The sequence below is a fragment of the Acomys minous genome, assembly GCF_964271855.1.
Source record: "Acomys minous genome assembly, chromosome: 11".
Taxonomy (NCBI): Eukaryota; Metazoa; Chordata; class Mammalia; order Rodentia; family Muridae; genus Acomys; species Acomys minous.
The window spans coordinates 96150099-96177536 of NC_140492.1; the positions used below are offsets into that span (position 1 = coordinate 96150099).

Below are 27438 nucleotides of genomic sequence, written 5' to 3' on the forward strand. Positions count from 1 at the left end.
CTGCCTTGGGTCCAGGCGCAGGTGGAGCAGATGTTCTAAACTGGAAGGGGCTGGTAGTACTCACCCAGCTGGCTTCCTGGCAGGAGCTATGCCGGCGGGCGGGCACCTGCGGTGCGCGAGGTCGCTGGAGTCACCGGGACAGCCGGGCGGGGCGCTGTGGCTCGGCCACGCCCCAGGAGCCGGGTCCCAGTTTCGGTGCGTGCGGCAGCCCGCGTTCTTCCGGCGGCCGCGCAGGTGAGTGGGGCCGCGGTGCGGCGTCGGGGCGCGGAGCCCGCGGGAGGGCCTGTCGCCCCGGGCACTCATCCCGGGAGCGGCCTCTGACCCGCCCGGAGGCTGAAGCCGGAGCACGTGTGCGCGCCGGCCTCGGGACGGGGGGGGGGGGGGGGGGGGGCGGGTTTCGCTGCAGCGACAGGTGCGGCCGGCTGGACCGCTGCTGTCCTTCCGGGCGCCTGGTGGCGCCGCCCTCGCCGCTTTCCCTGCTGTCCTGACCGGGCGACGGCCACCTTGGGGCGGAAGCCAGAGTGGATTTTCCAGAGAAGAAGGCGAAGGCGGGACGCGCACCGGGTGGGTAGAGCCGTAGAGCCGGGACTGGATGGGAGAGCCAGGCGGGAACGCTGAGTGCGGGCAGCCCGAGGCTGCAGCGCCGCTGCTCCCCCACCCCAAGTACCCGAGGCTGTCTACTTTCTGGAGGCAGCGGAACTTTATAGAGACAACTAAAGGGGCGATTTGCTAGTGTAAACTAACAAGGCTTGATTCTCGCGACGCCCAGGGAACCATTTTTCTGGCCACAGCTTTAGCATTCCCAAGTCCCTGGCTTCAACCGAACAAAAGACCTGCCGTCTCAGCGAGCTAGATGGAGTCTGGGGGCCTCAGGGGCAACCTGTTAGACGCCTGGGAATACGTATTCCTAAGATTTTCAAGATGTGGTAAAACGGCGCTGTGACAGTTTGCCCTTCTACTAGTCTACACGTTTTTGTTTTTTATTTAAATGACAAAATTGGTGTAACTCAAACGAGCTGTTTTCCACAGGTGAAGACAAGCTTAATCCGTTACAGTGAGTCATACTTTGAAGAGTTAAATTAACCAGCGGTATGCCCTGTAAACCATATATACCTAGACACCTCAAACCTTGTTTAGTTTATTTGATGTGCTTTTACTTGTACATTCTTAGGCATGTGTTGAACGTAAATGCCTTTTTTTTTTTTTTTTTTTTTTGGACAACAAAGAGATAAAGACAAAAGTGCAAAAATAATTGCTGTTGTGCTGGCTGGTTTTATGTGAACTTGACAAGCGTTAGAGTCCTTTTTGGAAGAGGCCACCTCAGCTGAAAAAACGCTCCCGCTAGAGTGGCCTGTGGGCAAACCTGGGACACATGTTTTTGGCTGATGATTTATGTGTCAGGGCCCAGCTTTGCATCTGCTCTGCGTCCTGTTCTGCCGCTGCAGTAGTGAGCTCACTCACTGGGTACCTCCTTAGCATGTTAGCCACCTGAGCTGTTCCCTTTGCCTCGAGCAGTCCTTCCAGGCATCTGCCTGCTTTTCTCCTCCACTGTTCTGTATTTGTCACTTTCTCTACCGAGACTTCCCTGCCCGTGCTAAAATTATAACACACTCCCTGCGGGGCGCTCCTCACTCCCCCTTTAAGACTTTGGCCCCAAATTAGTACATTATGCATTTCCTTTGTTCACCATCTACCACCGCAGAATTTAAAGCCCATAAAATCAGGGAACTTAAATACAACCTTAGTGTGCCTGACTCATGGGAGGTTCTTAGTCAATCTTTGTTGACTAATGGGTCTCCATTTTACAAGTAAAAGTTTGCCTTAGGCTTTCCAAATTGCCCAATACCTTAAAGATAAGAGAACCCATGCTTTAATTTTTTTTCTTTCTTTTTCTTTTTCAAAATTTTTATTTTTTTAATTAAATATTCAGTGCTCTGCCTGCATGTATGCCTGCAGGCCAGAAGAGGATATCAGATCACATTATAGATGGTCATGAGCCACCATGTGGTTGCTGGGAATTGAACTCAGGACCTCTGGAAGAACAGTCAGTGCTCTTAACCTCTGAGCCATCTCTCCAGCTCAAGAGAACCTATTTTAATTAGTCATAATGTCAAGGATAGTACCATATATCTTTGAATAGCCAATAAAAAGGTATAAACAGATGAAGGGAGAAATTCAGTGTGCCTCAAACCTAGCAGTGTATGTCACAGAGATCCTTCTGCCTCTGTTTCCCGAACGGTGGGATTAAAGGCATGCACCACCACTGCCCAGCTTTGTTTTGTTTTTATTGTATACATATTTAGGTATTGTTTTCTTCAAGGAAGGCAAATAGACTTAGTCAAAGTGCTTTTGAAATAAAGTTTTCAGGTATATTTTAATTATTCTCATCCTAAGATGCTTTGGTTGTCCATGGCAACAGCAAATTGCCTTTAGATAATTGCTCTGGAAACAGTGGTACTCAGTTAGAGCCACTGCTGTTTTACACCTCTGGGGAGCACAGCCTGCGGTGGGTTTACCTCTGAGGACTCAATTTCTAAAATCTAGTGCCAGCTGTTAAGATATTAGGAGGAAAGAAGCAAGCTAATCTTTTTGTTTATTCTTCATTATTTTGTGTGTATGGGTGTTTTGCTTGCATGGACGGAGCCCCCTAGAGGCCAGAAGAGGGCGTCAGATACCCTGGACTTGGGTTACAGCCAACTGTGAGCCCCCATGTGGGTTCTGAGAATTGAACCTGGGTCCTCCAAGAGAGCAGCCAGTGCTCTTCACCTCTGAGCCATCGTTGTAAACCCTCAGCTAGCTTTTTTGATGGGAAAGGCCTCTTGCCAAGTGCTTGCTGTGTTTTAAGACCTCTTTAATGGCTCCTTGGGCATTCCAAAGCAAGTGTGTTAATTTAAAAAAATAATAATAATAATAAAGAGTATTTGCTGATTTAGCTATCCAAAGACAAGATTATATTTGGGAGCCTGGCGGGGGTGGCACACATCTTTAATCCTAGCGCTTGTGAAGCAGAGGCAGGCAGATCTTTGTGAATTTGAGGCCAGCTTGGTGTACAGAGCAAGTCCAGGACAGTCAAGGCTACACAGAGAAACCTTGTCTAGAAAAACAAGCAAACAAAAACATTATGCTTTGGGAGCATGTTTGCTTGCCCAAGTTTTGTTTTGTTTTTATATTTGTCTATAGGGTATGACATGAATTATATGTAAATGCTTTGTTATATAAAATTCAAAACTAATATTTAAAATTTTTATTACACTTAAAATGTCATAGAATACTTAAGTATATTTCTGGATAATCTAATTGTAACATGTATTTAAAATGTGTTTATCATTTTTTTAAATACAGTAATACTTGGCTATAACCATGTTTGTCACCTGAGTACTGTTTTGTAACTAAGTGAATAAAATAACCAGGTTTTATTTTATGAAGGATATAGTATCTAAGCCTAAGTGATAACTTTAATCTTGGCCATAGGTGTGAAATCACAAATGTCGTCAGGTGATGGAAGGTCCAGGATTCGGGACAGGGGCTATAGTGAGGTCCCAAGGGACACACCTTTTCCAGATGGTACCCTACAAACCCTCCAGTCTCTACACAGCAGTGAGCTGGCTGTGAGCGCAGATCCTCTGCCGCCTCCGCCTCTCCCGTTACAGCCACCATTCGGCCCAGGCTTCGACTCAAGTGACACCGAGGAACCAGCCATAGCACCGGACCTCAAGCCGGTGAGACGCTTTATCCCGGACTCCTGGAAGAACTTCTTCCGCGGGAAGACAAAGGACCCGGGATGGGACAAGCCGGTGTCTGATATCAGATTCATCTCCGATGGTGTGGAGTGTTCGCCTCCGGCCTCTCCAGCGAACCCCCGCCTACCTAACTCTTACAAAGACCCTTCCGGTGCAGGGTCAGAAGGCACCTTTAATTCCCGGCAAGAGGCAGACGCCATGTTTCCAAACCACGACCCCTATGCATCCCTAGACCGGCACACGCAGACGGCGCGGACGTACAGTGAGAAAGTGGAGGAATACAACCTGCGGTACGCCTACATGAAGTCGTGGGCAGGCCTGCTGAGAATCCTGGGTGTGGTGGAACTGCTTCTGGGGGCCGGCGTCTTCGCCTGTGTCACGGCTTACATCCACAAGGACAACGAATGGTACAACCTGTTCGGCTATACGCAGCCCTACGGCATGGGAGGTCTGGGCAGCCTCGGCAATACATATGGGGGCTACTACTACAGTGGCCCCAAGACCCCTTTTGTGCTCGTGGTGGCTGGATTGGCTTGGGTCGCCACTGTTATTATCCTAGTGCTTGGCATGTCCATGTATTACCGCACCATTCTTTTGGACTCTAACTGGTGGCCCCTGACGGAGTTTGGGATTAACGTCGCCTTGTTCATCCTGTACATGGCTGCAGCCATCGTCTACGTGAACGACACCAACCGGGGCGGACTGTGCTCCTATCCATTATTTAACACGCCAATGAACGCGCTGTTCTGCCGCGTAGAAGGAGGTCAGATTGCTGCCATGATCTTTCTGTTTGTCACCATGATAGTTTATCTCGTCAGCGCCCTGGTCTGCCTAAAGCTGTGGCGCCATGAGGCAGCTCGGAGACACCGGGAGTACCTGGGGCAGCAGGAGGTACGTGGCTTCTCGGGCGCCTCTGTTTTGCTTCCCTTTGCTTTTCTATTCCCGGTTAAAAAACAACACACATCCCTCCTCCAAGCTTTGCCACAGTTATTCTGTATCCGCATCTGTGTAATGTATTTTAAGTGAGCTGAATTTCAAAAGCCCTTTCACAGCGACTTTGCCTGGGGTAGCCCATCCTGCGGTCCGCCTTGTTACTGCAGAGAGACACCGCATCGCACTGGCTTGTTAGCTGTGTGGTGTTGGCTGGCTGAGGGGAAGAGGAGGACGAGGCTACTGGGTTTGGGTAGAAAAGAATAACACACTCAGTAAATGGCCTCTTCATCATCAAAGCAAGTTCGGGAACAGCTTTGATTCTTTCCTAAGATAAAGTGTAATAGAAACCCACGCAGGGTTTCATTTACAGGAGGGAAGTAAACATTTAAGCACCACACTTTACCGTAGCCCCCCGGGAAGTAAGAGTAAGGCCAAGGAGCTCAGTCAAGTGTGAGGACCCGGGTGAGAAGTCATTAGGTCCCTGTAAGAAGTGAAAAATGTTGCCGTGCACCTGTTCTCCAGTGCCGGGAGATGGGAGGTGGAGACAGGAGGATGCCTTGAAGCTCCAGAGCTATTGTAGCCTGGCCCTCCATGGCAAACTTTCAGGCCAACGGAGACCCCGTCTCAAACAGAAGGCAGAAGGCACCTGAAGACTAACACTCTTAAGTTGCCCTCTTAACTCTTCCTGTGTAATGTATAGGCTTATGATCCAGCACCAACAGATGGACACACACAAACACACACATACACACATACATACACACATGCACATACACACATACACACACACACACACACTTGCGAGTGTCTAATGGGAATACTGGCTTACACCTGTAACCTCTGCTGTAAGACTGTGAGTTCAAGTCCAGCCCGGGCCACGCAGTTTGAGCCCAGCCTGAGATCCTTTTGAAGCCCCTGTCTCCAAAAGCAAAACCAGAAAAGAATATGGTGAGCATGTTTGCATCAAAAATAAACATTAAATAAATAAATTATGGTAAATATATAGTTTATATACTGGCTTTGATGGTTCCGCATTGTTTTGGAGAATGTAAATTCCAAAATAATAAAAGTACTAAGCTGGGTGTGGTAGCGCATGCCTTTGATCCCAGCACTTGAGAGGCAGAGGCTGCATGATCGATGTGAGTTCGAGGCCAGCCTCATCTACAAAACGAATTCAGGACAGCCAAGGCTACTCAGAGAAATCCTGTCTTGGAAAAAAAAGTACTGAATTTGCTTTTCTTTCTTTCTTTTTTTGGGGCGGGAGGGGAGGGAGACAGGGGTTTTCTGTGTAGTCCTGGTTTTGTTGTAGACCAGGCTGGCCTCGAACTCATAGTGCTCCGCTTGCCTGTGCCTCCTGAGTGCTGGGATTAAAGGCATTCGCCACCACACCTGGCTTTTTCTTTCTTTACTAATTAAAAACACAGTGGGAATGATATAGAGGAAAAATGATGGCAATACCTAGTGAGTTATGTAAAAATCCATTAAACTTATTTGAGTTTGCCAATAGCAAACATTAGGTAGGTTGTACTGCTTTAGGGTGCTCTGAACTAAGCTGATATTTCACTGTCTCCCCCTATTCCACTGAAAATATCACTATTTGCCTAAAATTGGTTCTTAATTAAACCAACTTATATCGTAAAATTTTCCATTCCTACATTCTCCAAGTCCTTCTGGATTCTATAAAATTGCACATGTATAATAAAGATTAAATCCTGTCCCTTTACGAGCACATCTTCAGCTTTTTTTTTTCCACTATGAATGCGACACATATTTGTTTGAGACGTGGCTCACTGGGTAGCCCCAGTTGGCCTGGACCCCACTATGTAGACCAGGACCTCACATAGAGCTGCCTGCATCCGCCTCTGCTGCGGTGAAAGTTGTACACCACCAATCCTGGCCCTGCAGGTGGTTTTTATAACACTTAATGTGTTAATCAAGAAACTTCTCATAGCCGGGTGTGGTGGCTCACACCTGTAATCCCAGCACTTGGGGAGGCAGAGGCAGGTGGATCTCTGAGTTTGAGGCCAGCCTGGTCTTTAGAACGAGTTCCAGCATAGCCAGGGCTACACAGATAAAACCTGTCCTGAAAACAAACAAAACCCCCACAACTTACTTTTTTTTTTGAGAGGAAGTCTTACTATATAGAGCCCAGGTTCGATTCAGATCGATTGTGTACTCCAGGATGGCTTATAACTAGTACAGGTGTAACCCAGCATGTTCATCTTAAAAACTTTCTATAAGTTTTTTTTTTTACAATATTTGATTAAATTTGAATTAAATTTTAAATTATTGAAGGTGATATAATAGCCTCTGGGTTTTTTCTATTAATTTTATAAAGTAAGTATATCAACTTTTGGGCTGGAGAGATGGCTCAAAAAAGGCTAGGCTCACAACCATAAATATAAGAGTTCGGTTCCCAGCACCCACGGCTGTCTCTCCAGCCACCATAATTAAAAAAAAAAAAAAGTATATCAACTTTTAATTATGCAGGTGCTGGCCATGATGGGTCATACCTGTAATCCCAGCACTTGAGGCAGAAGCAAGATTAAGGCCAGCCTGATCCCATGCAGTGAGTTCTAGGCTAGTCTGGGCTACATAGCAAGATCATAGCTCATAAAACAAATGAAAACAAAATTAATCTAATCATCCAAGATAAAATAACCAGAAATCAATAAAATCTAGGTAGTATCCAAGAAATTTACCTAACAATACCTACTTTCCCCATATCTCCGAGTACTCTGTACGCCCCTGGTAAATAGGAACCACAATTACCTGTCATCCTCTGGTTCCCCACTGGGGTTTCCCACCTGTCCAGAGAAATGAGCAAACGAGCTGGGTGGTGGTGGTGCACGCCTTTAAACCCAGCACTTGGGAGGCAGAGGCAAGTGGATTGCTGTGAGTTCGAGGCCAGCCTGATCTACAAAGCGGGTCCAGGATAGTCGAAACTACATAGAGAAACCCTGTTTCGGAAAAAGAAGAGGAGGAGGAGGAGAAGAAGTAGATGAAGATATATGAGCAAACGAACTTGGGGAACTAGTATCAAGTAGAGGATTGCCTTCTAGAAACTGAGATTGGAGGAGATTGCAAACATTTGCAAAATAGTTTCTGTTTTTACTTATGTGTGTGTTGTCTGTGTATACAATGTGTACTTGTGTGTGCAGTGCCCAAAGAGGCCAGAAGAGGGCGTGGGATCCCCTGGTGCTGGAGTTAACAGGCAGTTGTGAGTCCCTGCCAGGGCAGTAACTGCTGTAGTTGGCTGGGCCACCCGCCCTTGAAATCACTTTAACTGCTTTGTTCTTGTTTTTCCAGATAAATGACCCGTCGTTGTCATCGAAAAGGAGAATGGTGAGAACACTCTAAGTTATGCTGTATCTGTACACTTGCTAAACACTTATCTCTGGTGAATATTTGTTGGCACTAGAAGCATCCATGTGTGAAGCTATGGTTCTAAGCTTGTATACTATGTACATTGGTGATTTTGCCTGCATGTGTGTTTGTGTGAGGGTGTTAGATCCCCTGAAACTGGAGTTACAGACAGTTGTGAGGTGCCATGTGGATGCTGGGAATTGAAGTCTGGTCCTCTGGTAGTATAGCCAATGTTCTTAACTGCTGAGCCATCTCTCCAGGTCCGACTTGCAGCTTTTTTTCCAATACTGAAAGGACCAAATTAGGCCGTCTTCCCTACAGCCACTTTTCATTATGTTACAGGAATGTTTTTGTAAGTGAACGCTGTTGGTCTTCCTCATATGCCCTCATATACTTGTTTATCTGAGATAAGTTCTCGCTGTGTGGCCCAGGCTGGCATTTCCTTCATCTCCTGCTTCTGCCTCCTGTGCTATGGGACTCGGGAGGCGGAGGCAGGCGGGTTTCTGTGAGTTCAAGGCCAGCCTGGTCTACAAAGAGAGTTCCGTGATAGCCAAGACTACACAGTAGAACCCTGTCTTGGAAAAAAAAAAAAGAAAAGAAAGAAAAAGAAAGAAAGAAAGAAGGAAGGAAGGAAAATGACTGGTGCCTGTGTAGTGCCTGGTGGCTCAAACCTGTAATTCCACATTCAGGAGGTTAACTCGAGAGGATTAGGGCCAGCCCCGGCTACATAGTGAGTTCCAGACCAGTCTGGGCTAGAGTGAAACCTTGTCTCAAAAACAAGCAAACACACAAAATGAGTGGTTCTTACCTGAATCTTTGTTTGTTGTTTGAGACAGGGTCTCTCTGTGTAGCCTTGGCTGTCCTGGACTCACTTTGTAGACCAGGCTGGCCTCAAACTCACAGTGACCAACCTGTCTCTGCCTCCCAAGTGCTGGGATTAAAGGCGTGCACCGCCACCGCCCGGCCTTACCTGAATCTTTTTAACCTAGAAAAATAGTTCATTATGGACTCTGCCATCCAGTCCAAATTCATGTCTTTGACCAGGGCATGGGCACTGTATGCCTAAGAGCTGTTGCTGAGCTCCAAGGCAGTGCATTTTGTAGAGGCTCCCTGAGCTGGCACGAAGAAATCTCCTGTCAGATAGTTCAATGCTAAAGAGCCACCATGCAATAGAAATCCACTTATTCAAACCAAAATACTTCCTCTAAGCCAGGTAGTGGTGGTGTACACCTTTAATCCCACACTTGGGATTAAAGTTTCACTTGGGTGAAACTGTGAGTCTAGGATGGCCAGGGCTACATAGAGAAACCCTGTCTTGAAAAACAAAACAAAACAAACAAACAAACAAACAAAAAACACCACCACCAACAACAAAAAAGCCCAACCACTTCCTCTAATGCTTAGCCCCATGAGTCACTCCAAAGATTGAGGTATCAATTGCCATGATAAAACATCATGACCAAGGCAGCTTATAAAAGAAAGTGTTTAATTTGGGGCTCGCGGTTGCAGAGAGTTAGAGTCCATGCTACATGAAAGGTCTGGTGGCAGGAACAGCTGGGAGTGAGTAGGAGGCACACAGGGACTGACATGGGCATTTGAGGCCCAGTGACACACCTCCTGCAACAAGGCCACGCCCCCTAATCCTTCCCACGCAGTTCCACCAACTGGGAACCAAGTATTTAAACATATGAGCCTATGGGGGACTGTCACCTTCAAACAGCATCAGCAAGACATCCTTGTCTCTGTTTTGGTATTCTGCCCCCTCCTGTGTTTTGTTTGTTTGTTGTTTTGGTTTTGTTTTGCTTTGGGTCCCGTTGGCTAGTTGTGATGTGATCTCTTCCTGTCTAGCTTGTGGGTCTGGAGCTTCTCCTTTCCAGATCTCTTTCCCTGCTCTGGTTAACAACTTCCACTAACCAGGCCTGTGGTGTTGGTGAGGTAATCGCTGGTGGCTTTGACAGCGAGCTAATGTCAAACCAAACCTCAAGACCAGTCAGGAAGTGGGGAAGTGGGAGAAGAAAGGACTTCCTAAAAGCTGCCATAGCAATAGAGGGCGAGGCTTCAAAATTCTTCATTGCATTCTTTTACTTTTCGGGGGGTGGGTGGGTAGGCTTAAGATGTTAGTGGAGGAGAAAGAAGTTTCTGCATCAGAGCAGCCATGTTTCCAGGCAGGGTCCCAGTTTCCTCTGGTTGAGGTTGGCACTGCCCGCCTCCTTCATCAAGCTTATTTCTAGTATGCTTCTAGAACTTGAGGGCAGCTTAGTACGTGAACAATATCTACTCGAGTAAACAGGTTTCTGCTTGTTGTTCATTTAAAGCAGCGGTTCTCAACGTTCCCAACGCTGCAACCCTTTAACATGGCTCCTCGTGTTCTGGAAAGTTACTTTCGTTGCTATCTCATAACTGTAATGTTGCTACTGTTGTGAATCTTAGTGTAAATATCTGTGTTTTTTGATGGTTTTAGGCGGCCCCTGTGAAAGGGTTGTTCAGCACTTCCCCCCTCCCCCCCCCCACACACAATGGGTCAAGACCCATAGATTGAAAGCACTGATTTAAGTAAGTCTCTGTGCAGCCGGATGTGGTGGCACATGCCTTTGATCCCAGCACTGGGGAGGCTGAGGCAGGCGGATCGCTGTGAGTTCGAGGCCAGCCTGGTCTACAAAGTGACTCCAGGACAGCCAAGGCTACACAGAAAAACCCTGTCTCAAAAAACCAAACAAAAACAAGTCCAGGACAGCCAAGGCTACACAGAGAGACCCTGTCTTGGGGGGAAAAAGTCTCTGCATTGACAGAACACTCACCTGGCATGCTCTAAACCTCAAGGTTCAGTCTCCAGCATCATAAAAACCAAATACTTGCCGAGTTTACTTGTGACTTTTCTGGTGAGGGTTTACTTACCTCCCTGAACCCTTTCTCTGCTGTCTGCCATCCTTGGCTGGTATTCTGCAAGCACTGCAATTGAATGCTGAACGACCTTTGGCTCCCTGTTCTAGAAGAATCCTCTGCATCTGCCACTCCTGTGTCCCTTCTGCTGGCTTTGTTCGAAGCCTGCCCCAGCCATTTTCTTTTCTGTTTCCCAAACATGTAATATTGTTTATCGAAGGGCGTGGCTGGAGCCCTGCCTATCGGTCTCCCTGAGCCCCAAGGCCACAGTTTGAGAACACTCACACCCTGAGCTAAGTACATTCCTTGTCCTCAGACTGGGCAGAGCAAGCGACTCTCAAAGACTGACTGACACCAGAAAAGCTGCTTTCTGGAGCACTGTTGTTTTATGCAGTTTTTGTTTTGAGACAAGATCTCGCTATGTAGCCCAGGCTAGCTTCAAACTGATCTTCTAGTCACAGTCTCTCATGTGCTGAGACAAGTGTGTGCCAATATACCTTGCAGAAAGTGTCTTTCTTTTTTTTCTTTAAAGATTTATTTATTTATTATTTATACAGTGTTCTGCCTGCATGTATGCCTGCGCTGCAGAAGAGGGCATCAGATCTCATTATAGATGGTTGTGAACTACCATGTAGTTGCTGGGAATTGAACTCAGGACCTTTGAAGGAATAGACAGTGCTTTTAACCTCTGAGCCATCTCTCCAGCCGCAGAAAGCATCTTTCAACATGGATTGTTTGCTTTCTCTTTCATTCATTCATTCTTTCTTTCTTTCTTTTGTTGTTATTGGTTTTTTTGGGTTTTTTTTGAGACAGGGTTTCTCTGTGTGGCGTGGTCTTGGCTGTCCTGGACTCATTTGTAGACCAGGCTGGCCTCGAACTCATAGAGATCTGCCTGCCCCTGCCTCTAGCATGCTGGGATTAAAGGCGTGTGCTACCATGCAGGGCTTGGGATGAGAGTCTTTTCAAACCTCAGAGTCCACACTTCCTACTCCCTCTTCAGTGACATGCCTCCTCCAACAAGGCCACGCCTCCTCCAACAAGGCCACACCCCCTAACCCTTCCCAGACAGCTCCACTTACTGCCGACCAAGCATTCAAATTTATGAGCTACAGGGGCCATTCTCACCCGAACCACCACACACCCTAACTGGCTGCACCATCTCACCAGCCCCTACCTGGGGTAACCTTGAACTCACGGCAACCCTTCTGCCTCAGGCCTCCCAGGTGCTGGAGATAGTCATGAAGCACCAACGGCCCTCTCATCATCAGCTTTTGAAATATGCTGATTAGGAGAGGAAGATGTTTATGCTGCCACTCCCCAAATGTGAGCCTGTTCAGCTGTCCCACTGAGAACACCTTTGCGTGTAGAAGACACAGAACTCTAAATGATTGTTGTTTTTCCACTTTTCCTATTCCCTCTTCATTTTCTCCTAATTTCTTGGGGAGACTTCCCGTGGGACTCCCCCTCTCCCCAATGGGTCTCCCCCCCCACTCCCTTGGACACATCTATTCTTCTTTTCTTTCCCTACAGTGTGAAGTGGCCACCAGTGACAGACAGAGAGACCAAGGAGTTAATTTCAAAGAGTTGAGCACAACAACAAAAGTGACTCCTGAACTCCTGAGTGGACACATCCCTCCCGGCCATATCCCTAAGCCCATCGTGATGCCTGACTATGTGGCGTGAGTCCACCTCATTTGGGCCGTCTTCTAGTTTGTCATCAAGGCACCACTGTGCTTAAGGTCGTTTACTTGGATGTGTTTGTTATCCATGGTAATGCACTGGAAAAGAAGAAAGGCCTGGCCAGTGAGGGGACAGCAAGCTGACCCGCCTCCCCAATTCAGCTTGTTTAGTGAAAGTCCCCATGTTTTTCCACTCGTAGCTAGAACCCAGTGTCTTTTTTGGGTGGGGTGGGGTGGGGTGTTTTTTTTCTCGAGAAAAGGTATCTCTATGTAGCCTTGGCTGTCCTGGACTCGCTTTGTAGACCAGGCTGGCCTCGAACTCACAATGATCCGCCAGCCTCTGCCTCCCGAGTGCTGGGATTAAAAAGGTGTGCGCCACCAAGCCCGGTGAACCCAGCGTCTTGAGCATGCTAAGCAAGTGCTACCACAGACCTCCCGCAGTGAAAAGTTGTCACTCTGATTTATGATTTTTCCCCCCCCTCAGAAAATATCCTGTGATTCAGACGGATGATGACCGAGAACGCTATAAAGCTGTGTTCCAAGACCAGTTTTCAGAGTACAAAGAGCTGTCTGCGGAAGTGCAGGCCATCCTGAGGAAGCTGGACGAGCTGGACGCGGTAATGAGCAGGCTGCCTCATCACTCTGCAAACCAACAGGTCGGTGTCGGAAGGGGGCCGAAGTGGGGGGAACAACAGGTCGGGGTCGGAGGGAGGCCGAAGTGGAGGGGACAACAGGTTGGTGTCGGAGGGGGACCGAAGTGGGGGGAACAACAGGTCGGGGTCGGAGGGGGGCCGAAGTGGGGGGAACAACAGGTCGGGGTCGGAGGGGGACCGAAGTGGGGGGAACAACAGGTCGGGGTCGGAGGGGGACCGAAGTGGGGGGAACAACAGGTCGGGGTCGGAGGGGGGCCGAAGTGGGAGGAACAACAGGTCGGGGTCGGAGGGGGGCCGAAGTGGGGGGAACAACAGGTCGGTGTCGGAGGGGGACCGAAGTGGGGGGAACAACAGGTCGGGGTCGGAGGGGGACCGAAGTGGGGGGAACAACAGGTCGGGGTCGGAGGGGGGCCGAAGTGGGAGGAACAACAGGTCGGTGGTGGAGGGGGGCCGAAGTGGGGGGAACAACAGGTCGGGGTCGGAGGGGGGCCGAAGTGGGAGGAACAACAGGTCGGTGGTGGAGGGAGGCCGAAGTGGAGGGGAGGAGTAAATCTGCATGGTCTGAAGATCCCCCAACTCTGTATCTGCTGTCTGGGAAAGTGTCTGAGATCTTCGGGGTAGCAAAGCAGCGTTTCCACCCCATCTGTAGAGCACTGTATGCAGTAGACCTTACGATTGAGCCCAGTGCTACTTACGATTGAGCCCAGTGCTACAAAAAAAGAGAGAAAAGTAGAGAAAAGAAAAAGCTTAACAAATTATTTAACTTAATGTCTTTTGCCATCACTATTTTCTTTTTGTCTTTTTTTTTTCCCCAAGTGCTGGGGACAGTAGGGTATGGGGCGTACACCTTTACTCACAGCACTCAGGAGGCAGAGACAGGCGGATCACTGTGAGTTCGAGGCCAGCCTGGTCTACAAAGCGAGTCCAGGACAGCCAAGGTTACACAGAGAAACCTTGTCTGGAAAAAAAAAAAAAAAACAACAACCCCCAAACAAAAACAAAAACAACAATAAAAAATCAAGTGCTGGGGACCAAACTCAGGTCTTGTGTATGGTAGGCAGCCACTGTCATCCTCAGCCCACACTCAAAGTCGAACAAATCCAGGAGTGGTTGTGGGACAGTGTAGTTCGCACCCATCTCAGTCCCAAAGGGAAGAGAGTACTGGGGAGACGGCCCAGAGCCGTGCTGAGCCCCTAGACACCCCCCCATCTGAGTGACCACCAGGGTTAGAGCAAAGAGGAAAGCCACAGTGGAGGCAGAAAGTATGGGAATAGAAGGCCGGGAGGTCTGGACGCACGCCTTTAATCCCAGCACTCGGGAGGCAGAGGCAGGCGGATCTCTTGAGTTCCAGGCTACATAGTGAGACTCTATCTCAAAAAACAAACAAGAAACATTGTTTTAAGAACAGAATAAATCCAGCAAATGCTGAAATACTGTGTCAGTTACTACCGTTTGGAAACAATTCAAGATCCAAAAGGGTAAACAAGTGTAGAGGTTGTGGGAGAAGAGCCGTGTGTGGTGGCAGAAGCCGGCAGTCCCAGCTGCCTAGGACCTAAACAAGATGGCCCTGAGCTCAGGAGCTCTAAGCCAAGGAAACTGTGAGACCTTGTCTCACAAGAGGTTATGTAGTTCTCCCCCCCCCCCCCCCCCCCCCCCCCCCCCGCCTTTAATCCTAGCACTCAGTAGGTCGAGGCAGTTGGAGCTCTCTGAGCTCAAGGCCAACCTCGGCAAAAGAGTGAGTTCCAGGACAGTCAGGGCTACACAGAGCAATCTTGTCTCAAAAAAAACCAAACAATAAAAGAGGCAAAACAACAAAAAGTTGTGTGACGATGCCAGGCATGGTGGCACAGGCCTTTAATCCCAGCACTCAGGAGGCAGAGGCAGGCAAATCGCTGTGAATTTGAGACCAGCCTGGTCTACAGAGTGAGTCCAGGACAGCCAAGGCTACACAGAAAAACCCTGTCTCAAAAAAACAAAAACAAAAACGAAACAAAACAAAAAGTTGTGTAAGGAAAAAAGAAAAAGGAAAAACAAGGCGTTCATGGAGAAATGCAAACATTTTCGTAATCATCGTTGTATTAGGGAGTCAGTCTCTTCACAAATCGTATATTTACTATAAGATTTCTAGTAGAATTAGAAGGAACCTTACACTAGCTGTTCTTAGGAGTTCCAGCCTCTTACTCCCAACACATGAGAATTCACAACAAGGCGCTTTCCAAGGAGCATGGAGATGATGGTACCAGCCAGTGCTGTGGTTTTATGTACCAAGTGCCCCCCCCATACACACACAACCATTTGAGGTGCTTTTCAGGGAAAAGGAATGTTAGGACAAATGGCATTCCCAGGGTCACATGGCTGCTTGTCACACTCCCTGGAGGCCAGCGCCTGGCAGGTAGTTAGTGTGCAAATGTCTGTCTGGTGACTTATTCTAACAAAAGCCAAAAGGGGAGCTAGAATAGGTTACAGGGAGGTTTGGTTTTGAGGCGGGATCTCCTTCTGTATCCCAGGCTGACTTTGAATTCATAATGGTGCTACGCCTGCCACCAAGTGCCAGAATTACCAGTGTGTGCCACCGCGCTTGGCAAAATAATTTTCTGTTCTGATTCCCAGTATGCTTTGCGACATGACTTGAGTAAATGCATGTTTTGTTTTTATTTTGGGGGGGATTTTTTGGTTTTATTTTATTTTGTTTTGAAGACAGAGTTTCTCTGTGTTAGCCTTGGCTGTCCTGGACTTGCTTTGTAGACCAGGCTGGCCTCTAACTCACAGCCATCCACCTGCCTCTGCCTCCCGAGTGCTGGGATTAAAGGCATGTGTGCACCACCACTGTCTGGCTTTTTTTTTTTTTTTTTTGCAGGGGTGGGAGGGTGGTGAGGTGATGGGTTTGTTTGTTTTTTTGTTTTGTTTTTTTCAAGACAGGGTTTCTCTGGATTCACTTTATAGACCAGGCTGGCCTCAAACTCACAGAGATCCACCTGCCGCTGCCTCTGAGTGCTAGGATTGTAAAAACATGTTTTAACCAAAACAAAAATATATTATTATTTTTAGGAACACGAGAGAATTTCAAGAATTCATGAAGAGTTTAGGAAAAAAAAGAACGTGAGTAAAATAATTTTCTTGGTCAAAGTGTTCTTGTCCTGGTACACTGGTGATAAAGTGGCAGTCTTCCGATTTCTGTTAAGCTGAATTATTAAACGTGTCTCCATGGAGTCTACTGACTTGTGAGATCCCGTGAAGGGTGGAGTTGGAAAAAGTATGGGAGGGATGTTTATTCATATACTTTCACTTACCTTTTTGTGTATTTTGACTACTAAAGATACCTCTACTTTGTACCTTCCCCCTTGGTTTTGCTGTGAACCTAAAACATAGGGTATTTTGTGTTGAGAGTAGAAAGTGTGACTGTTGTCCTAACTATGCGGGCTGTATCTCTGGGTTAATTCTGCCGTGGCATGCTGTTTTCTTTGTGAGTTAGTCACTGAGGAAAGCAGGTACCCAATACTGACTGTTGTTTTTTTCCATAGGATCCTTCATTTCTGGAAAAAAAGGAGCGCTGTGATTACCTCAAGAACAAACTTTCACACATAAAGCAAAGAATTCAAGAATATGATAAAGTAATGAATTGGGACACGCAAGGTTATCCTTAGACCCTGCTGAAACTGTTTATTCACTGCCTGTACACGTTGGTCTCCTGGGTGAGGAGCAGATGCTTCCAGGTCAGCTTCTGCTCGGCTTAACCCCCTCCGAGGTTAAAACAGTGTGATCTTGCTCAAACATTTCAAAACAAAGTCAAACCCACGAGGGGCCTTTACCGAGACGGGAGCGACCATGGGTCCACTTGTGCCCAGTGTCATGTTTTTCTCATTAACAAGGACTTGAAGCCGAGATCAGTGGTCACACACTCTGTGATCTTAGGCGAGTCGATTAGCCATCTGTGCCTGTTTCTTCTGTAAAACGGTACCTACCTCATAGGGCAGTTATGACGTGCTCATTTTCCTTAAGCATCCACAGCAGGGCCTGCCACTGTGTAAGCACCGCGTTCATGCAGGGTGGGGGTGGGGGTGGGGGAGTTGCTGAAATGGGCGAGCTACTCAGCACAAGTCTCTAGTAGCAGTTCTTAGTGAGCAAGCGTCAGCAGCTAACCAAAGGCTCGTGTTCCATAATTTTATCTTTGTGTTTTTTGCCTTTGCCACGCACATGTAGCCTTAAGCAGACGTTTCACCATGCATACATAGCCCCATGCCCCACAGCTCAGCCTGTCCTGTGCACACGTGGACCCCACCTTTCCAGGTGCTTAGATTCCCTCATTTGCACACTTTATTTTACCAAGAGTCATCTTGGCTGAAAGTCTAGCCTTGAGAAATGTTTTGCTTTGTTTGTTTGGTTGGTTGGTTTTTTCTTTGTTTGTTTGGTTGGTTTGGTTTGGTTTTTTGAGACAGGGTTTCTCTGTGTAGCCTTGGCTGTCCTGGATTCACTTTGTAGACCAGGCTGGCCTCGAACTTAAGGCGATCTGCCTGCCTCTGCCTCCCGAGAGTTTTGCTGTTTTTTAATATGAAAAAATATATATAAGGAATGTTTTTTTAAAAAAGAAGTCGTTGAGGGGCGGATGACCCAGCTTGTCTTTGTCAGTGAAACTGGCATTACTCTTGCAGTCGGCCTTCTACAGTGAGACCTTGTCTCAGAACAGGAAACAAGCCAGCCGGGCATGGTGGCACACGCCTTTAGTCCCAGGACTTTGGAGGCAGAGGCAGGCAGATCTCTGTGAGTTCCGAGGCCAGCCTGGTCTACAAAGCCAGGACAGCCAAGGCTATGTGGAGAAACCCTGTCTTGAAAAACCAACCAACAAACCAAACAAACAAACACAAAGAACACAAGGCAAAGAGGAGGAAGGAGAGAAACACAAGTACTTTCAAATAAGTAAATACGGTGGCATGTACACACCATGCTAACTAACACTCAGGAGCTGAGACAGGAGGATGTCAAGTTCAAAGCCAGCTGGACTACAAAGCAAGCCCCCCTCCCCTTTTTAAAAATATTAATGTAAGATATTACCATTTTGTACATTTAAAAAATTTAGGTTACCATTAAAATTAAGTGGTAAAAACATGTATCTTTGTGAAACTTTATTTTACTACAATTATAAATGTTAATCTTTTAACACCTATGCTGTAGCACTGATTTTTTTTTTTTATGTTATATCAAGGCATAGCTGTATTAAAATGTCAGTTACCTTCCATTTTGTGTGTTTTCTTTATTGGTTCGTTTTCAAACATCCCCGTGTTCACCGGAAATGCTATTAAAAATACTTTTCCTTTTTTTTGGTTTTTTGAGACAGGGTCTCTCTGTGTTAACCTTGGCTGTCCTGGACTCGATTTGTAGACCAGGCAGGCCTTGAACTCACAGCGCTGGGATTAAAGGAATGCGCCACCACGCCCAGCTGAAAATACTTTTCCTTAATCAGAAAATAAATTGGGGGGCTCGAGAGACAGTATCTGGAAGCACATACAGCTCTTAAGAGGATCTGAAGTCTCATCCCAGCATCCACATCTGCTTGCTCAGAGCCACCTGGAATTCCAAAGGGATCTGCCGCCTCTGCCTCCCCCAGCTCTGCACGTACCCACATAGGCACACTCACACATACAATTAAAAAATAATAACAAAAAATAGTGAATTCCCTAGCCAGAGCTATATGGTGAGACCCTGTCTTGAAAAAATAAATAAAATAAATGTGGGGTTGTTTTGCTTTTTTTTTTTTTTTTTAAACGAGGTAGGGTTTCTCTGTGTAGCTCTGGCTATCCTAGAACTCACTCTGTAGACCAGGCTGGCCTCATACTCCGAGATTCGCCTACCTCTGCCTCTGCACACACCACTGCCACCACCTCCTCCACCACCAGTCTAATAAACACTTTCTTAAAAAGAAAAGAAACTGGAAAGTCACAAACACCTATAAGTCACAGTGCTCAGGTGACCTAGTGTTTTCTCCTCTCCGCTTTACAAGAACTTAATAGCAAACCAGGCGTGGAAATGCATGCCTGAGATCCCAGCACCAGTCAGAGGTACAATGTCCTAGAAACTTCCAGGCCTGCTAGGCCTGAAATAAAAAGCAATGAAACAGGCTAAGAGAGCCATCAGTGTGCTTCCAAGGTGAGTTTCCAGAGGCCTGGGTCATTCCAGCTCTAGAGAGTCAGAGACAGGCTGATTCCCAGCCTGGTGTGCTTGGCCAGACCCAGGACAGCAGGAGACTCACCAAAAAAAAAAAAAAAAAAAAAAAAAAAAAAGAGCAATAAATCAAGACAAAAGCTGGCCCAGCGGTGGTGGCGCACACCTTTAATCCCAGCACTCAGGAGGCATAGGCAGCATTATCTCTCTGAGTTCCAGGCCAGCCTGATCTACAGAGTGCCAGGACAGCCAGGCCTACACAGAGAAACCCTGCCTGGAAAAACCAAACCAAAATAAATAAAAAGCTGGCCTGCCATGACACAAGCCTGTAATTCTGGAGCTTGGGAGGCAAAGGCTGGCAGATGTCTGAGTTTGAGACCAGCCTAGTTTACTGAGTGAGCTCCAACTGTCTAAAAACACTGAGAAACTAAAACCTTGATCTGTTAAGATTGTGCTTTTATTTTTGGCTAAAGCTAGATCAGGTAATTTTTTTTTTCCGAAACGAACATCTTATATATCTGCGCTGATCATATATTTCACTTTAATGAGCTTTCACTGTATGATTGTCTTAAGGTTTTTGAGGTTCATATCAGATGATAGAAGCAACAGGAATGAGAGTTAAGTTAAAGCTATGTGGCCTCAAGCAAGTCCACCTGACTAAACAGTGAGATCAGAGGACAGATGGTACAACAGCCATGTTGTACTGGTAAGAAGTGGTCTTGAGCCAAAGAATAGTTCATTGTTAATAAAAGGTGCCGCGACTGCATTGCGCAATCAGGGCTCCGGAGGCTGTGTGTATCGGTTCAGCCTGTTACCCCCACAATGGCTTTCATATACTCAGACTGAAGCAATCCACAAAGGCTGAAGACACAACACACTAGTCCCTGTGAGAGGGGGAAAGTGGGAATGGGGCACAGGTGACATTTTCTGGTTAACAGGATAAAGATTTAGTTCCTTCTTCTTTCTGAGGAAGGAAGTCGCCTGTGGAGGATGCCTAACCCTGAGTTCATAAGCGCGAGGATCAAGGCTGGATTCTGAGAACCCCACATAAAAAGCCAGGCACAATGGTGGGGTGCGCTTGTAATCCCAACAAGGGCAACACAGGCACAGACGGGCGGATGCCCAGCTGCCTCAGCCGACTTGGCAAAGCGCAGGCCGGTGAGACCCTGTCTCAACCAAAAGGCGAAAGCCTGAGGGACAGCACCTGGGTCGCTCTCTGAACTCCGCATCCAGGTGCGCTGGAGAGCGAGGCAAAAAGAGGAACCGGAGAGATGGGGGAGGGCAGTGTGGAAGGGGAACAAACAGGAACGAACTAAAATAATATGTGTGAAAATGCCACAGTGGGCTGGGCGTGGTGGCTCACGCCTGTAATCCCAGCATTTGGGAGGCAGAGGCAGGCAGATCTCTTGAGTTCGAAGCCAGCCTGGTCTATAAAGGGAGTCCAGGACAGCCAAGGCTACACAGAGAAACCCTGTCTCAAAAAACCACCACCACCAACAACAAAAGCCACAGTAAAATCCATGTTTTTTGTGTGTGCTAACTTAAATAATAATTTTTCCTTATTTTTTTAAAAGACAGGATCCTTACCTCTGAGACCGGACTGGCCTCTAATTCACAGTGATCTGCCTGCTTCTGCCTCCCCAGTTTTGGGATTAAAGACATGTATTACCATGTCCAGCTAAAATAAATAATTTTCGCTGGGCGGTGGTGGATGCAGGCCCTTAATCACAGCACTCAGGAGGCAGAGGCAGGTGGATTGCTGCGAGTTCAAGGCCAGCCTGGTCTACAAAAGAGAGTCAAAGACAGCGAGGACTACACAGAGAAACCCTGTCTCGAAAAAAACCAAACCAAAATAAATAAATAAATAAATAAACAAACAAATAATTTTCTTTTAAAGTCTAAAATTTCGACCTTAGACTTCCTGCTACTATCTCTGGAGATCCTTGTAAAACAGTCTCTGGTATTTATACTACGCTTGGAATATAAACACGCATGATATGGGTGTAGATAATGTGTGAACCTTTTTTTTGTTACCCAAAGTCTCCTCACTGAACACTAGTTTGATGAAACATAAAAGGGGAAAGGGCCCCCAGACATAAGGAGCTTTCAGGCACCCCACCTCCAGGTATGTACTTTCAGACTTAATTCCTCGGCCCTGTAGCTGCTTTGGAGGAATTTACTGCAAGGGTTCCTGACAGGTTATTTCACACATTACTCTTTACCCAGGGTGCCCTTTATGGTAGCAATGACTGCAGGAATTATTAGTTATGGGGGGGGGAGGGTGTTTGTGGGAGGGTTTATAAATCAAGGACTTTTAAACTTTTTATTTATTTATTTTACGAGATTTCATTATGCTGCCCAGGTTGGCTGCCAGCTTCAGGGCTCATGAATTCTTGTGTCCAAGCCCCCCGAACAGCTTGGACAAGCACCACCACTGCTGGGAAGGCTCATAGCTCTATTCCACAGAAACTAACTGGCTGGCTCAAAGAGAAGAATTTATTACCATCTACTGTACGCCTAACAGAGCTCAGAAGATGCTGGGGAAACTGAGGTCAAGGCCAAGCAGGAGAAATAATGTCTAAAATCGTATCCACAAGTCACCTGGTGAGAAAAGCCCTTCTGTGTGTGCCAAGTGCACCATTCGCCCTGCCACCCTCAGTGCTGGGCACATGCACAACTCAGATGCAGAATGAGATGTGGCCTGATGGGCACAGGTCCTGTGTCATGCCCTGGGAGCAAGAGATTTTGGTAGCGAAGGCTCCCTAGCATCTATAGGTGGGCTGACATCTGTCTTGATGCGGAACTCTCCCAAAGCACGGAGTGGTGGGATGCTGAAGAACAAAAGAGGGGACTTGCTGCTCTATTTGTTAGGAATTCGTCTTCTTCTTATAAATTACTATTACGCTGATTGGTTGGTTGGATTTGTTGTGTATGTGTGTGCTTCACTGAGTGTGTGTGGAAGTCACTTACAGGACTGGGTTCTTTCCTTCCACTGTGATGAGCAGCCCTCCAGGGCTGAAAGAAATGGCATATAGAAGTCCTCTTTTTAAATTTTTATTATATTTATTTAATTTTAATTTTAATTTAATTTAATTTTTGTTTGTTTTTGTTATTCGAGACAGGGTTTCTCTGTGTATCCCCAGCTGTCCTGGACTCGCTTTGTAGACCAGGTTGGTCTGGAACTTTCATTGATTCTCTTGCCTCTGCCTCTGTACTGGGGTTAAAGGAATGTACTACCATGCCTGGCTTAGAAACCCTCTTAAACCCCCCACCCCAACCCCAAAATAAAAAACAGGATTTCTTTTTAAATGTTGTTGTTATTATTGTGATTTCTTTTTTGCTTGTTTGTTTGGGTTTTTGTTTGTTTGTTTGTTTGTTTGTGTTGTTTTTTGTTTGTTTTTGAGACAGGGTTTCTTTGTGTAGCCTTGGCTGTCCTGGACTCACTCTGTAGACTAGGCTGGCCTCCAACACACAGTGGCCCACCTGCCTCTGCCTCCCAAGTGCTGGGATTAAAGGCGTGCGCCACCACAACCTGCCTTATTATTGTGATTTTTGAGGATAGAGTTTCTCTGTGTATTTCTGGCTATCTTGGAACTTCTGGCTATATAGACCAGTCTGGCCTCAAACTCATAGAGATAGGGCTGCCTCTGCCTGTTGTACCTCTGCCTCCTCTGCCCCTGCTCCTGCCCCTGCCCATTGCCCCTGACCCGTCCCTGCGCCTGTCCCTGCCCCTGTCCCTGCCCCTGCCCCTGCCGCTGCCCCTACCCCTGCCCCTGCCCCTGCTCCTGCCCCTGCCGCTGCCCCTGCCCCTGTCCCTGCCCCTGCTGTGCTGGGATTGAAGCCTTGAACCATCATTTCTGGCACCTTTTCTTTGTATTTAAGTGAGCACAGATGTTTGCCAAAATGAATGTACAACAATAGCAAGTTTATTCATAGACTCCAAATTGGTAATAACTTAGATATCTATCAGCAGTAGATTAATAGAAATGACAAATAAATTGACTAAAGCTATATGACTAAAATGAACTGCTAAACTGCACGTGGTGGCGCTCGCCTTTATGCCCAGCACTTGGGAGGCAGAGGCAGGCAGATCGCTGTGAGTTTGAGGCCAACCTCAAATGCCCCCCCCCCAAAAAAGATACTGAGGGAATAAGAGATAAGATCAAAGTATATTCTATGTGATGAAACTGAAAGAGCAAATAAAAAAATTCCAGAAGTTAATAATTTATAACTTAAACAAACAAAACTAATGCTGAACTTGATGATCTATGCCTGTAATGCTGGCTCTTGGGAGGTGGAGATGGAAGATCAGGAGTTCAACATTGCCCTCAGGTACATAGTAAGTTCAAAGCCAGCCTGGGCTACACACGACCCTGACTCAATACCCCATATACAATCTGTTTAATCAGATGCTATAAATGTTGGAATGGCTGGGTGTGGTGGTGCACGCCTTTAATCCCAGCACTCGGGAAGCAGAGGCAGGCAGATCACTGTGAGTTCGAGGCCAGCCTGGTCTACAGAGTGAGTCCAGAACAGCCAAGGCTATACAGAGAAACCCTGTCTCAAAAAAAAAAAATGTTGGAATGGGGGCTTTGTTTGAGAAGAGACATTAGGAAAGTAAGGAAACTTCTGGGTATTGTACCCTATTTGGTTGATTTGAAAATATATATATTTTTAAAAATTCTTTAAGCTGAACATTTAAGATCAGCGCTACTTACTGTACATGTATTATACCTCAATTTGATCGTGTATGTGGTGCACGTGTATGTGCAGGTATGCACGTGTATGCTTGTGCATATGGAAGCCAGAAGTCAACCATGGGCCACCTTGGGAACTATCCACTTGTTTTAAGCCATCTCTCCTTGACTGGAGCGCCCTGGGGAGCTGAGAGCCACTTCCATTTGCATAGCGAGCTTTTAACTAACGGAGCCACCTCCCTAGCTTTTCAATTTAATCTATCTGTCTATCTGTCTGTCTGTCCATCTGCCTATCTATCTATTTTTAGTTTTTCAAGACAGGGTTTCTCTGTGTAGCCCTGGGTATCCTGGAACACTCTTTGTAGACCAGGCTGGCCTCTAACTTATAGAGACCTTCCTGCCTTTGCCTCTCAAGTGCCGGGACTAAAGGAGAGTGCCACCACCACCTGGCATACCTTAATTTTTAAAAATTACATACATTTGAAAAAAAGCATGTTACCAGGATTTTGGTTTTATTTGTGTGTTTGGTTTTTCTGGGTTTTCAAGACAGGGTTTCTCTGCGTGACAGCTCTCACTCTGTAGACCAGGCTGGCCTCAAAGTCACAGACATCCACCTGCCTCTGCCTCCCAAGTGCTGGGATTAAAGGCGTGTGCCACCACTGCCTGGCTGGATTTTGGTTTTTATTTTGTTGTTATTGTTTGGTTTTGGTTTTTTGAGACAGAGTTTTTCTGTACAGCTCTGGCTGTCCTGGAATTTGCGCTGTAGACCAGGCTGGCCTTAAACTCAGAGATCTACCTTCCTCTGCCTCCCAAGTGCACACATGTGACACACATACATATATGTGCAGACCAAACACTCATACACATAAAGTAAAAATAATTTTTGAAATAAAAAGATCAAAGTAAATTTAGAAACATAAGCATGAATTGGGATCTGCCTTTAGTGTTCTCATGATTTTTTAATTAGTATTTTGTTTTTAGGTCTAGTGATCTTAGGAGAACAGTTACTGGGTTGTAGCAGAGCAGTGCAACAACCCTATAATTGTTGGTTCCATGAGTCGTATTTGAAACTTGCACATGGTGTGTGTGTGTGTGTGTGTGTGTGTGTGTGTACACACGTGTGTGAGAGATTGAACCGACCTCACAACTGAGATGCCAAGTTACAACCATGTTCTTCTTGTTGTCCTTATCAATACTCCTGAGTGAGCAGAGAGCCAGAAAATGAAAGGACTTGAAGATGATTTACACTTGTTTTAACACTTTTATTCTAACACATTGACCCATAGGGTTCCTCCTTGCATGTGAGCCAGAGGGACGAATGACAGGTGAGGAAAATGCTGTGGGTTAACAGTGTGTGAGATCCTAAGCCCTTGTCCCATTTTAAACATTTCTTATGACCTGACGGCTTGCCAGCATCATTAATATTCAAGGGGACTCTGGAGATTTTTGTTGCCTGAGGGCAAACCCAAGTCAAGCATGGGAAAAGCCACTCAACACCCCCACCTCCAAGCCTGCCATGTGACTCAGCCACTAGATGCCACCAGGAGGTGGAAACTGCCGCTGTTGGTAGCCAGGATTTTCTTAGACACACTCAGGATTAGCCTTTGAAGTCACAGAACATGAGGACTGAATACACACTGCAGGAACACCACAGACTAGGGTCGTCGGTATGTCCTGTGTCCAGGAGCAAGCCATGTGTGGCTGCTGTGCTCTCTGCTTCACTGCAGGAAGGTTTTCTTTCTTTATTTCTTCCTTCCTTCTTTCTTTCCTTTCCTTTCTTTCTTTCTTTCTCTCTTTTTTTAGATGAGGTTTCTCTGTGTAGCCCTGGCTGTCCTAGACTTGCTTTGTAGACCAGGCTGGCCTCGAACTCACAGAGATCCACCTGCCTCTGCCTCCCAAGTTCTGGGATTAAAGGCATGCGCCACTGCGCCTGACTTGGAAGGTTATTTCTTGATGTCTGCCTTATCCTCCATGTGAGAAGCTGGTACTGAAAGATAAAGAAAAAATCTTGCTCCTGGGCTGGGGCTACAGCTCAATGGTAGCGCACTTGAGGCCCTGTCTTCCATCCCTAATTCAGGAACAAAGGAAGGAAGGAAAGGAGGGAGAAAGGGAGGGAGGGAGGGAGGGAGGGAGAGAAGAGCCTGGCAGTGGCTGCGTGGGTAAGGGTACGTGGCTTGCAAGCATGAGGACCTGAGTTCAGATCTCCAGTACCCATGTAAGAAGCCTAGCACCGCTGGGTGTGCTGACACACCTTTAATCCCAGCACACGGGAGGCAGACAGAGGCAGGCGGAGCTCTGTGAGTTTGAGGTCAGCCTGGTCTACAAAGAGAGTCCTGGACATCCAGGGTTATGTTAACAGTATGGCTTTGGCTTCTGGCCTGTGACCCCAAGACTGGGGAGTTGGGAGGGAAACAGAGACAGAATGGTCACTGAAGCTTGCTGGTGTGTCCCAGGTTCAGGGAGAAGGCCTTGTCAAGGAATATGGCGAAGAGTGTTAGTGGATACCTGGTGTTCTCCTCTGGCCTCCACATGCATATAAACCAGTGTTTACACCTGCTTGCACACACACGCCACACCCACAGGTACATGTGCCTACATGCAGGCACCATATTTACACACACACACACACACACACACACACACACACACACACACACAACACACAAATAAGCATCTTCCTTTTTGTGGCATTTGTTAACAATTCATGAAGGTTCCAATTTCTCCACATCTGTTTTTTTCTTTTGTTTGTTTGTTTGTTTGCTTTAGGCCAAGTCTCATGTATTCCAGGCTGACCTTGAAGTCCATATGTAGCTAAAAATGGCCTTAAACTTCTGATCCTCCTTCTCTGCCCCACTGAGGCCTAGGACTACCTAGGATTACCAGCATGCCGCCATAACACGTGACCAACTTCTCCAAATGTCAAATGTTTACTAACTTTCCTCCCGCTCTCCCTTTTCCTCTCTTGCACTTTCACTAACAGTCATCACAGTAGGGATCTGCATTTCTCCGAGGATGTTGACCACATATCCAATTTCTTTGAATAAATATCAACTTATCCTTTGTGTTTTTTCTTTTCTTTTTCTTTCTTTTCTTTCTTTCTTTCTTTTTTCCTTTTCTTTTCTTTTCTTTTCTTTTTTTTTTTTTTTTTTGGTTTTTTAACACAGAGTTTCTCTTATAGCCTGTAGACCAGGCTGGCCTTGAACTCACAGAATCACAGATATCTGCCTGCCTCTGCCTCTCTTACTGCTGAGATTAAGGCACGCGCCACCACACCTGGCTCCTTTGTATCTTTTTTTTTTTTTAATTTTTTTTTGTTACAGAGATTCTTTCTATG

At 46.7% G+C, this 27438-nt stretch overlaps 1 protein-coding gene across 2 annotated transcripts; it reads left to right on the forward strand.

Moving 5' to 3' along the window:
• Positions 1–61: 61 nt before the first annotated feature.
• MARVELD2 (MARVEL domain containing 2) lies at positions 62–18484 on the forward strand. 2 transcript variants are annotated; one of them, XM_084801351.1, is made up of 7 exons: positions 62–234; positions 3472–4631; positions 7983–8018; positions 12450–12598; positions 13083–13254; positions 16300–16350; positions 16773–18484. In XM_084801351.1, the coding sequence occupies exons 2-7, from the start codon at positions 3486–3488 to the stop codon at positions 16893–16895; spliced, it is 1677 nt and encodes a 558-aa protein (XP_084657477.1). In that variant the 5' UTR covers positions 62–234; positions 3472–3485; the 3' UTR covers positions 16896–18484. The 2 variants fall into 2 exon arrangements, with proteins under 2 accessions (XP_084657477.1, XP_084657476.1); XM_084801350.1 differs by lacking the exon at positions 62–234 and adding an exon at positions 241–564.
• Positions 18485–27438: the final 8954 nt, after the last annotated feature.